The sequence below is a fragment of the Pteropus vampyrus genome, unplaced genomic scaffold (assembly GCF_000151845.1).
Source record: "Pteropus vampyrus isolate Shadow unplaced genomic scaffold, Pvam_2.0 Scaffold32, whole genome shotgun sequence".
Lineage (NCBI taxonomy): Eukaryota > Metazoa > Chordata > Mammalia > Chiroptera > Pteropodidae > Pteropus > Pteropus vampyrus.
Window position 1 is genome coordinate 9,277,490 of NW_011888813.1, and position 12,451 is coordinate 9,289,940.

Genomic DNA, 12,451 nt, shown 5'->3' on the forward strand with positions numbered 1-12,451 from the left:
CTAACACTTGTTATTGATGCCCATTTTGGTTATAACCATTCTAGTGGGTGTGAAGTGGTATCTCATTGTGGTTTTAATTTGCATTTCTCTCATAATTAATGATATAGAGCATTTTTTTCATATGCTTATTGGCCAAGTTTGGTAAATATTCAAATTTTTTGCCCTTATTTTATTTGGGTTATTTATCTTATTATTGAATTGTATATTATTTATATATTTTGGATAGAAGTCTTTTATTAGATATATGATTTGCAAATATTTTTCCCCATCTGTGGCTTTTTTTTTATTTTCTTCTGGGTGTGTCTTTTGAAAAAGTTTTTTGTTTTGATTAAGTCTAATCATTTGTGTGTGTGTGTGTGTGTGTGTGTGTGTGTGTGTGTGCGCGCGCGTGAGTGCTTTTGGTGTTATATCCAAGAAATCTTTTGCCTAACCTAAAGTCTTGAAGGTTTACACCTATGTTTTCATCTGAGAGTTTTATAGTTTGAGCCCTTACATTTAGGTCAGTGATCCATTTGGAGTAGATTTTTGTGTATGGTACAAGGAGGCTTTACTTAAATCAATAGGTTGGATAGATTTGGAAATATGGAAGCATTTAATAATGATAGTATCTGAGGACTCTGTCATGTTTTTTTACTCTCTTGTTTTAGCTATGAGTAAGATAATAGATCTGAGAAAGTTCTATTTAATTTATTCCACAATCATTCTCATCTGGTATAAAATAGTTAATATGTTCATTAAGCAAGTATTTGAGGATAGAATAAGCTAAAAGTGATATTTCGGTCTACATTTTAAATGATAGATAAAACATTTACTTTAGCATGTTTGTAAATTTCGTTAAGAATTATAGTTGAAACTTTAAATATACATATAAATTACTTTTGTTTTTTCAGCATGTAGAAATTTTTATAAATTCTGATTCAAATCAGGGGGATTCAAAACTTAAAATCGTCTTGTCTATTAAGTTGGGATAGATTCTAATAAAAAAATACATGTTAAAATTTTATTTTTATATGAAAATACAAGTTATTCTACTTATGGTGAACCTTCTAACTCTGAAATTTGACTAGCCTTTATTCACCATTTTCAGTCCTTATATAATAAGTCTTTGCTAACAACTCAGTACCTGCCGTCAGGCACACCAAAGTGTGCTTTTTTTGTTTGTTTGTGTTTTCAAATGAATAGCAGATAAGAGAAAAAAATTCAGTTATCCCAATTGATGATAATGTTGTAAAATTTTATGTCATTTTTTTAAAGTCATATAAAACTTAAATTTTATAGCATGTGATAGTATTGACAATCACATTTCATTTAGGAGAGAGTCTGTGGACTAATTCTAACTGCAGTTGGCGAGAGTCACAGACAACACAATCAGGCATTTTTATCCTTCTGTATCTCTATGAACATCTCGAAGAACTGCTTACTTGACGCCTTAGGTTTGGCCATTTTGTTGCATCTCGCTTGTGCGCTTTAAATAATCAATGCATTTCAAGTTTATGTAAACTCAATGTTTATTATCTTAGCTTCTCTTTATACAGAAAAGTATATGGATTTTTATTTACATAGTAGTATAAACAGTTTTAGCAAGGAAAAAAAATATACCCTTTATTAAGTTTTCCAAGACCAAAAAATTAATTTTTCTATTTTATTCTATATTTCAAAAGATTTGTTTTTCCCATCAGATGCAGACCAACAACGAAGAGAGAAACTCAAAAAGGAATTAGCACGATGTGAAAGGGAATTGAAATTAAGTAAAACCGAAGTGCAGGCCAGTTCTAAAAATAATTCCAAGTCATTATTTAACACTCTACAAAAGGTAAGATAGTATTTTTACCTTTTAAAAGCAGATGTTTCTAAGGTACTTCGTTAGTGGTACAGCCTGATTTTTTGGTGACATGTGTGCTCTACGTCAGAGTCAGTAAACTTTCTGTAAAGAGCTGCGTAGTAAATATTTTACCCTTCTTGGGCCACACAGCCTCTGTCACAACCATCGGGCCATTGCAAAACAGCCACAGACAATACATAAATGAGTGGGCCTGGCTGTGTTCCATCAAAACTTTACTAACAAAAAAGACTGTGGGCCAGAGTAGGCTTACAGGCTAGTTTGCTAAGAGGATTTTTTTTTTCCCTTTCTCATGAATGCATGTTCGTTTTATCAAATGCTTTTTCTGCATTTTTTCAAATGAATGGTATAATGTTTTTTAATCTGTTAATGTAGTGAATCACAACTGAATTTCGAATGTTAAACTAACCTTGCATCCTTAGTATAAACACTACTTTGTCATGATTCATTACTGTTTGCATACATTGCTGGATACAGTTGCTAATATTTTGCTTCGGATTTTAGCATCTATGTTTATTATTAATATTGACCTGTCATTTGCCTTTTTTCTACGTCAGGATATGCTAGCCTCATAAAATTACCTGGGCACTATTTCCTCTTTTTCTATGCTTTAGAATAGTTTATGTAAGGTTGAAATTATTTGTTCCTTAAATTTGATGGAATTCAATATTAAAATTATCTGGACCTAGAGTTTTCTTTGTGAGAAGATTTTTGACTACTGATTCCATTTTTGAAATCCTTATATAACTATTTTTATAAGTTGTGTTTACGAAGTTGTCCATGTCACCTACATTTTCAAATTTTTGGCATATACTTGTTTATAATATTCTTTTAGTCTCTCTCTGGAATGTGTATTATTTCCCCACTCTTATTCCTAATGTTATTTGTGCCTTCATTCTTGAGTACTCTCACCAGAGATTTTATTAATCTTTTTAAAAGGTACAATTTTTTTTCTTTGTTAATCCTCTATGTTGTATTTTGTCTTCTATTTTGTTAATATCCACTCATCGTTATTTTCCTCTTTGGCTTTCTTTGCATTTATTTTGATGTACTTTTTTCTACTTTTGTTTCGTTTATTTTCAGCCACACGTCTTTCAGAGGTATGAGTATTTTTAAGAATCTAAATTTTCCTCCAACTGCTACTTACTTGCATCCCACAAGTTTCTATATGAGGCATTTTTCTTATAGTTCAATTCAAAACATTTTACAGTTTCCTTTATAATTTCTTCTTTAACACAGGAATCATTTAGAAGTGTTTCTTAATCTCTAAATGTATTTTTTCCCAGTTTTCTTTTTGTTACAGATGCCTAGCCTAATTATATTATGATCAGGGAATATCTATATAATATCCATTTCTTGAAATTTGTTGAGACTTGTTTTATAGTACAGTAGGTGGATAATTTTTTTAATGTACTGTGTCATTATGTGTTTGAAAATAAAATATATTCTATAGTTATATGCAGTATTTAATATATAGTATAGTGTGTCCATTAGATTAAACTTAATATCTTAGAGATGTTCAAATCTTATTGATTTTTTGTCTAATTAATCTATTATTTATTAAGAGAAATCTTCTACAAGAGCATGTATTTAGATTGTTTTCAAAAATTAATACCACCAATTTTTGTTTTATATATTTTGAGTTTATATTATTTCATAATACAGATTAAGAGATGATATATTTTCTTGGTAAATCAAGGCTTTTATCACTGTGCTTTGAACTTCTTTACCTTAATGTTATTTGTATTAGTTTCTGATAATGATATAGTTAAATCAACTTTCTTTTGATTAGCATTCCTTTGGTATATCTTTTTCCATTTTTTATTCTTTATGTTTTAGGTAGGTCCTAAAGTTTTAGGTGGGTCACATTATTCCCTCTGATAGTCTTTGTCTTTTAAGTGGAGCATTTAGTATGTTCTTTCTTCTGCCTTCTTGTCTTGTGCTGTTTGATCCACAGTAATAGGCAGAATTCTAAATGACACCCCCACAATGACCTACATCCTTAAACAGTCTCTGCTCTTGAGTATAGGCAGGACCTGTAACTTGCTTCTAACCAACAGAATATGGCGAAGGTGATGGGCTATCCCTTCCATATGATGTTACATGGTGAAAGTGAAAGGGATTTCTCTCTGTAGAGTAAGGTTTTCCTCCTTCTTTAAGAGAGGGAAGTGGGCTGGGAGGAGTTTCTGCTGCGGCTACTGTAGAAATGGCTTTCTCCTCCCCTAGCCACATGGAAGGAACGAGGGAAGGGGGAAGCTTTCTTAGGGTTCTCCCTGCTCTTGCCTGTTAGCTCCTGGTGGAGTTCCTGGAGGAGAAGCCAGCATGAGGACACAAACTCCCCATGTCTCTGAGGCTGCCCACTCTCACACGAGTCTACTCTCTCTTCAGCAGTTAGCCAAAATCTTATAGCGTCATCTTCTTTCTAGTTTATGTGGCACTCGGTAGCGTCTGTCCCAAATGAACAAATGCTCGGGTCCTGTTTCCCTGCGGGTGCCTATCTCTCTAGTTTTGAAGTTATTTGCTCTGTGACCTTAGTCTTCTCATTAATTCAAGAAAAACTATTAACTTGCAGCTCATCCGGCTTTTTTCTTGTTGTAATAGTTCTCGGCTGACCCTGGAAGTCTGATTTATTTTTGTACGTAGTGGTTTCTTTTCTAAACTTTTTAATTTTGAAAACTTTAGCATCTACAAAAATAGTCATTTAATGAACCCAAATGTTCTTGTCCCCCAGATGTAGCAGTGACCAGACTCATTTCATCTATATCCTCACTCACTGCCCCCACCCCAGATTATTTTGATACAGATCCCAGATATCATATAACTTTATCCATAATTATTTCCATATGTATCCAAAAGATAGACCATAATACCATTAACGTGCCTTAAAAATTAATGATTCTTTAATATCATCAAATACCCACTGTTCAGATTTTCCCATTGTCTTATATATTTTTTTCAGTTAATTAGGATTGGTATCTAAATAATTTCAACTAATCGATAGATTTATTTTAATCCAAAGCTTCTCCTTCTCCCACCTTTTTATGTATTAGAAAAAAATAAGTCATTTGTCTTAGCTTAAGGCTTTTGTGGACCATCTGACTAAGGCAAATTTAGGCCACAAGCTTATGTGGGGGCAGCGTACGATTTCAAATTCTCAAAGGCTAGTTCTCCCTTTCCACTCAGTGCCAGTGTTCAAGATAGGCAAGTTTTTTGCAAGTCACCTAGTTGGGGTGTACCATTGAGAGGATCCAGATTCATGAGCATGGTCTCCTAAGCTGTCGAGATCAGTCTCTGAGCTTCGTTTTCTGTCCCCCAGTACCCGCGATGTGATAAAAACTATGGCCTATTAATATAAGTGAGTTTCACTGCTCTACTTACTAGGTATTATGTGCCATATATTTGATTCCAGCTCTTTCAATTGTACGTGAAATTGTGACATATCAGTAAGCAGGGGAACGACTAAGGGCATTTGTACTATTATAATGAATGCAGATTTTTTTCTTTGAGAAGTAAGGGAGCCATAGAGCAGTTTGGGGGAAGTTAAATCATCACACTGACACTTTACAAAGACCATACTGGCAGCAAGGAAAGACAGACTGACTATGAGTCAGTTGCAGTAATCTGGGGAAGAAATGGTTAAGACCTGATCCAAGACAGCAGAAGGAACACAAGGAATATATTTAGGAGATATTTAGAAAGTAAAATCCCCAGGACTTGGTGTCCTGGGATGTGAAGAGCAATAAGCTGAAATTAAAGAGGTTCCCAGGTTTCTGGCCTGGGCAACTGGGAAGATGGTGATATATCATTCACTGAAGTAATGATAATGGAACAAAGTGCAGCGTCTTCTTTGGACGGGTGGATAATGTAAGATATGAGTCTACTCGTTTGGACGTGCTTGACTTGAGGTGCCTTTGGAATAGCTAACATATTCAGTAGAGAGCTGATATGTGCATCTGCGTCAGGAAAGAGGTCTGGGCTGAAAATAGATTTGGGAGTCATCAGGGAAGCTGCAGTATGCTTGAGAGCCCCCAGGGCTGTTATATAGATTAAAAGGACTGGGAATAGAGCTGCTTCCTTTAGAATAGATTTACTATATGCTGTGATATCATTTTGCCATCTGGGGATCTGTGCATCAATATTTAACTCACAGTGTATTTCCATTTTTAGTGATTGTACTTTTTAACTGAAAATTTAAAATATTTTGCTATTATCCAGTATTTTGAATATAAAGTAATAATTGTATTTTGAGATAAGAATGGGTTTTGTTGAAAATAAACTATATAATTAAATCTGTAAATGTAAGATATTTTCTATTCATTTTTCCTTTAGCTACTGTAACACTTCCATAAAGGAGTTTTTTAATATTTTAATCTTAATGTATTTTTTACTTCATTTAGAATTCACAGTAACTTGCAGTTTGCCTACATTTTTATAAGCATTGATAATAAATATTTAGACACATTCAAATTAAAATTATTATTTTGAGCATAATATTTGATAATTGGATGTGTTTTCTGGTTAACAGACACCTAAGTTATAATCTGCATTTACTGAAAAGTTGGCTACAGTTAAGAGGAAAATGCTAACTTTAGCCTCTGGACATATTACCTATTTACGTACATGAGTTCATATAATCAGAAATCTTGTAATTGCCCATACTCTCATGCTAGTTTCTTTTTCTCACACTTTGCCCACACGCTATCACCTCAGGACCCTCCTGTGCCTTTCTAGTCTGCACCTTGTACCCCCCGCCAGTTATTCACTTACTCACGTCACTGGGGAAGCACCCACTATGTGCTATTAAGATTAAATGAATATGTGGATGCAATCCATATTCCTAAGTAAATCTATTTTAAAAAGCAGTATAAAGCAATGAAAATCAAGAGCTATCAGTTTCTTTTATAAAATATACTTTGAAACTTTTTTGCAAAACAAAGATTAACCAAAGTTTTAAATAATTTGTACCCATCCTGTTCTGAAATTGAATTGATGCCTCAACTGTTTTAAAACCTGACGGCTGGAAAATCTTAGTATGCCATTTCTTCTGACATTGTACCTGAAAAAGATCGATTTAGTTAGTACTCAGTCATTCTGTGGTTGTAAAATTGGATAGGTGTTCTTGTCATAAAAACATGTAAACTATGCAACGATTATCACTTTGAACTGGTTACAACAAATTGCGTCGAACTGTAAGGGTGACGTAAGAATATGAAAGTGGTCAGATTACCACCAGAATTTTTGTTCAATTGACGTATAATTGATGAACGTTTTCTGATTTTAGAACTTTACAGTACTATTCAAGTTTTGGCGAATTTATCAGTGCGTTACATATTTTCTATGAAAATTATATCCATCCAACCTTGCTGATATTTATGGCTAAAGAAAACAATTATATAATCTCAAAAAAGCAAATTGGCACAGTTGATTTCATACTGTGTTCTACTGGTTTTCAAGAGGAAAAAAAAAGATACATGGTAGGGATTATGAGACATAAAAATACAGAAAAGTTTCCTGCCTTCAGTCAGTTCAAAAGCAGTTTTTCCAGCCCATTGCAGACAGATGAGAGTATATTTCTGCCTTTAAAGACTTTCTTTGGTGTTCTGTTTTGTTTATTAAATAACCATCAGTGGTAAGAATTTTCTTACAATCTAATGCCGTATGCATTTCTGCCTGCTCTGATCTCAGTTTTTACTGCTCCTCTAAGTGTAAATAATTCCTGTGGTTGTTATTTAATAGCCATAAAGAATTTTTCAGAATGCACTTAGAAATATCTTCACAGGGTACCAAACTCTTCTGGTGAAAAAGCTGTAGTATGAGTCTAGTTTGGGAGTACTTTTTAAAACCAACGTATTAAAGCCATTAACCACACAGCACCCTAGTGACTCATACTCTGATGCCAACATACTCACTCGCTTCGAGTAATTTTGCCCTGTATTTGGGAGAGGGTTAGAAAGCACTTGGAAAGGAAATAGGTGCCTTGACCTCTTTTAGGCAGTAGTCACAGTGTCCAGTTACTGCACTTTCCTTACTTAGATAAATCAGTACTTAGCTTAGCTGAATTGTTCAGTAGCAGGAAAGGAGTTAAAATCTGTTTAAGATTCCCAGTGGTGTAAAAAACTAAAAATATGTGATTTTCGAATGAGTCTTTAAAATAGATAACCTAACATGATAGGCTCAGCCTGGATTCAAATCTATAAGACCCTGCACCTGAGTTTCTTCATCTGTAAAACAGAGGTAATAATTTTCCCACCACTCAGAGTGGATGGGACGATTAAATGAGTTGTACGTTTAAATCAGTTAGAACAATACCTTCACATAGTAAACATTCATACTTATTAGTAGCAGCGATAGAAGTTCTGATCATTCCTCTTTTATTCTTCTCAATGGCAAGAACAGTACCTTGTGCAAAGGAAGCTCTCGGCTCTTCCCTTTCTCCTCCTGTTTGTCTCCCCTAGAGCTTGTAGGACAGATATAACTGGTTAATCCTAGCCATTTTCACCTCCATTTCTGTCACTTCAATGTAACTTCCCCTCTACCTAATAAAGTGACTCAGAGTTCCGTAAAGGATACACAGGTGTCCATAAAGTTTGGAATCATAGACAAGGCTTTTGGGGCAGCTAATCTGTAAAAGAATAAAACATATTTTTAGACTTTATAGATATCCTGTAGAAATGGCTCTGCCAAGGTTAAACCAAAAAAAAAAAAAAAAAAATGGAGCAGTCAAAAACACCTTTCTTTTCAAAGCTTTTCTCACTCATGAGGAGAACTTGAGGAACATATGTGAACTTTTTATGAAATAAACATTTCTTAGTCATATTTAAAATATCAGGTACTTAAATCAAGGCTCCATATATTGTGAGGAGAAGTTCCTTTTCATTTATTCAAAGCCTTGAAGTCACAGAGGAACTGCTGGCATTGAAGATCACCATAATGACCAGGGAAGATGCTGCCACCAGCAATGGTTGATAAGGGGATTGGGGCTCATAATTGTTTTGGAAACTTGCAGATAAAACTGAGATCTATCGGTAGACACAAGGTCAAGACTACAATATAGGTAGATGTTATTAATCATTTTTTTTAGCTTCAGAAAGAAAAATGATTGCTATTATATTTAGAATTGTATTTTTATATATTAATAATTCAAAAACTTGAATAGAACTTTATATACAATACTAACATCTTCAGGAACACGTAAGCTGATTTATAGACCCCCCCTGAGGCAACCGTTTTTGAATGTACAGTCAGGAGATCCTCCATTTTATGAATTCATAACTGTAATTGATGACTGTCATACCCAATGTTCTCAGCCTTCAGGGGAACCACAAAATGAAGAGGACATGTTATTGGAAGAAGTGAATGGATATTCGTCCTTTACAAAGTCCCCAGTACCATCTTCAGAGAGATTACAAATAAGCCTACCCAAATCCAATAAAGTCCTCACAAGTGGTACCGAGAAGAACTCCTGTTCCTTCCTGTCCAGCGTGGATTACGCCACCTCCGGGCCCAGGAAACCGTGCTCTGGAACCTCATATGGCAGACGGCCCAGGGGCACATTCCCAAATTCCCACCGGTTCCAGTTAGTTATTTCCAAAGCACCCAGCGGGGACCTTTTGGATAAACATTCTGCACTCTTTTCTAACAGACATTTGCCATTCACTCCACGCACTTTGAAAACTGAAGCAAAATCTTTCCTGTCACAGTATAGGTATTATACACCTGCCAAAAGAAAAAAAGATTTTACAGATCAGCGGATAGAAGCTGAAACCCAGACTGAATTAAGCAGGTATGGCACGTCGACAGCCAATAGTAAACCACGAAGTTGTAGAAATGAAATAATACTCTTTATTTTATATCATGTACCTTATGTGCCTTTTGAATGGAATGAGATTAGTGTGACTTTCCCTTTTGCATGTGTCACTAGAACTGTCAGAGTAATTGTTGAAAAGCTAAGGAGCTATTAAACTTGTCAAGCTCCTTTTAAACATGAATGTTACATATATGTTTGTTGTTCTAAACATGGTACTAGAACTTGTGTATGTTTGTAAATGTTATACTTCCAGAGAATCCTTAAAATATGTTGTTAAACAACATTTGTGTAAATATGTCTATTGCTTTATGATAAAAATGGCAAAACAATGGGTTAAAGAGGGAAGTAAAAAAACAACTGTTTATCTAACTACCCCTGTGCTTCCTTCCCAGCAAATATTCAACCCCAGTCTTGTATAGCAATAAATCCCCAGATATAATTTAGACAATTGGGATCCTTTCTGTAAATTAAGTGTAATTTGCTTCAATAATGTTTTCATATACAATAGCGTGTGGCATATAATGAATATTCAGTGAAAGTTTTCCAAGAGATTAAAGAAAAAAGTAAATCTAATAAAGTATTAAGTGTTAGCTGATTTGTGATGGTTTTTCCTGGTATTTATCAGTTACTAGGTTTTAGTTATTTTAGGAGATAGAAAACAGTTTATAACTAGTATTCTTTTCTCTGGGTAAAGATAAGAGGTACAGTAATATTTAATGTACAGCATACATTTAATCAAAGAATTAAGGAATTTAATCTATTATAGAACTTGTCAAGTGAGGGAGAAATGAAGAAAGCAAATATATGCTTTTCTGATTATATTTATGAGAGCTTTTGAAGATAATAGTTCTATTATCTTTTCCATTTCCCTAGTTCTTTTCTGCCCAACTGAAATTTAGCTGCTATTCAAAAAGAAGAAAAAGAAACATACACAACCCAAACCATATCTATTTCCTGATACATACTTATAAATAACTCATTTCGTAAGAGTAGATGGATTCTGTCTCCTATGTTTGAGTTATTTTTCTAGACAGTAAAGCTCATTATCATGGTGTTTGTATTTTAAAATCTAAACAGTAATTCTTTTTAAATATTACAGCTTCAAATCTGATTTTGAGACAGTTGAGACTAAGGACTTCACAGATTCAGAAGAGAACATAAAGCAGGTAATAAAAATGAGATCTCTGTGTTCCACATTGGAATTACAGCTGCTTTAACCAACTAGAGTATGGATAGCTATTTGGACTAAAAAAAGTAATCTCTTAGTGACACTTCTTGCATCTGATATAGCCACTATACAGAAGGTTTGCGTATTTACGAGTGGTTAGTTCTCTGAGAATGGGCAGATGGATCCTGCCAACTTGGAACATCATTTGTTGCTAGCATCTCTTCTTGATAGTTGGTTGGCTGGCTAGATAGATGGGTGAATGAATAAAATACTTTAAATGCTGTTTTCAAAGATGCAGACTTAGATTACTGAAGGGTGCAGAAAAGTTTTTATGTCTGTATATTTTTAAAGAATTGCCACTATATTATTAAAAATTATACATGTTATAGTAGATAGATGTATCATTCTCTTATGTTTGCTTCTACATTTTTCTATATCATAAAGGCCTTTTTTACAGTGTTTATATTTTGAAGGCTTAGCAATCACTTCATTTAAAATATCACAACTTTGATTTTGAGATAGTGATTATTTTTTATTTTTATTTTTGGGATATTAATCATATACTTGTATTCTAATTTACATTTATTGTTTGTTAAAAGGTTTGTCTATTAAAATGTCAAACAGATTCGGGGATAGAAGAATAAAATATAATCACACTCAACTCCCATCTTCCCTTCTGAAAAATGGGTAGAGGATTGTAGGTATCCATCTCAGACATGAACAGCTGTTTGACATAGAGACCTGCCATTTAAGACCCAAGGACAAATCACTTACCATCTGAGAGCTGAGTTTTTACATCTAGGAAAACTGTACTGAACGTATAGAATCATTGGTAGGAATAGATGATGTAGGTAAAGTGCCTCGCTCAGCCAAGGCTCAAAAAACGATGGCTGTGACTAGCTTGAGATTTAGAAAGAGCTGTGTATGTAACTAAACTAAAGCAGAATAAGGTCATTTTTATGACATCGTGTTCCAAATGTTTATCCAACATCCTGTAAGAAAATGGTCTGTGCCCATATTCTGTAATCAGTACCACCAGCTATGTACTTGAGGAAGCCCATAGAGTATGAAAGCAGTAGACCTTCATTTTAACACTTTTAAACTTGTAAAGCACTATACATAAATTCGCATTGTAAAGATTAAATCTTATAATGCAAGTAAGTGCTTTTGGCACAGTATGTAATCAATAGTAAGAATTCTATTAAAGTAAGCTGCCAGTAGTTTTGTTAATATTATCGTTCATACTGCCATAGTTGATATGTTGGCATTCGAAACAGCTGGGCTATTTGAATTTCTGAATAATGGGATATTTTTTCTAAGGTTTACCTAAAACTTTCAAATTTGCCTCATTTTCTTTTTATATGTTTACTTGTAGTGATTTCCTAATGTCATATATACCTCATTAAAAATATAAGAAATAAGTTTTTTATCTTATTTTAAATAAAATTTTTTTGAAAGTCCTGATTGGATAGAAAACATATTTTAAAACATCCCTCATCATGGTTATTTACTGGATATCTCTACTCTCTTGCCTTGCTTTCTTTAAAAAATTTGCTGTTTTGCTTTATTTCTGCCTCTATATAATTGAAGCAAAATAAAGATTTGTTCTTCTCATTGCATCCCCAGGCATCAAGTT

At 33.8% G+C, this 12,451-nt stretch overlaps 1 protein-coding gene across 1 annotated transcript in view; it reads left to right on the plus strand.

The window, feature by feature from the left end:
* The window catches only part of SPATA7 (spermatogenesis associated 7), a 69,457-nt gene that overhangs the window by 51,181 nt on the left and 5,825 nt on the right, over positions 1-12,451 (plus strand). Inside the window, exons 5-8 of the mRNA XM_023528864.1 lie at positions 1,680-1,813; positions 9,148-9,623; positions 10,747-10,813; positions 12,442-12,448. Of these exons, the coding sequence (XP_023384632.1) occupies positions 1,680-1,813; positions 9,148-9,623; positions 10,747-10,813; positions 12,442-12,448 (684 nt within the window). The remainder of the gene's footprint in view (positions 1-1,679; positions 1,814-9,147; positions 9,624-10,746; positions 10,814-12,441; positions 12,449-12,451) is intronic.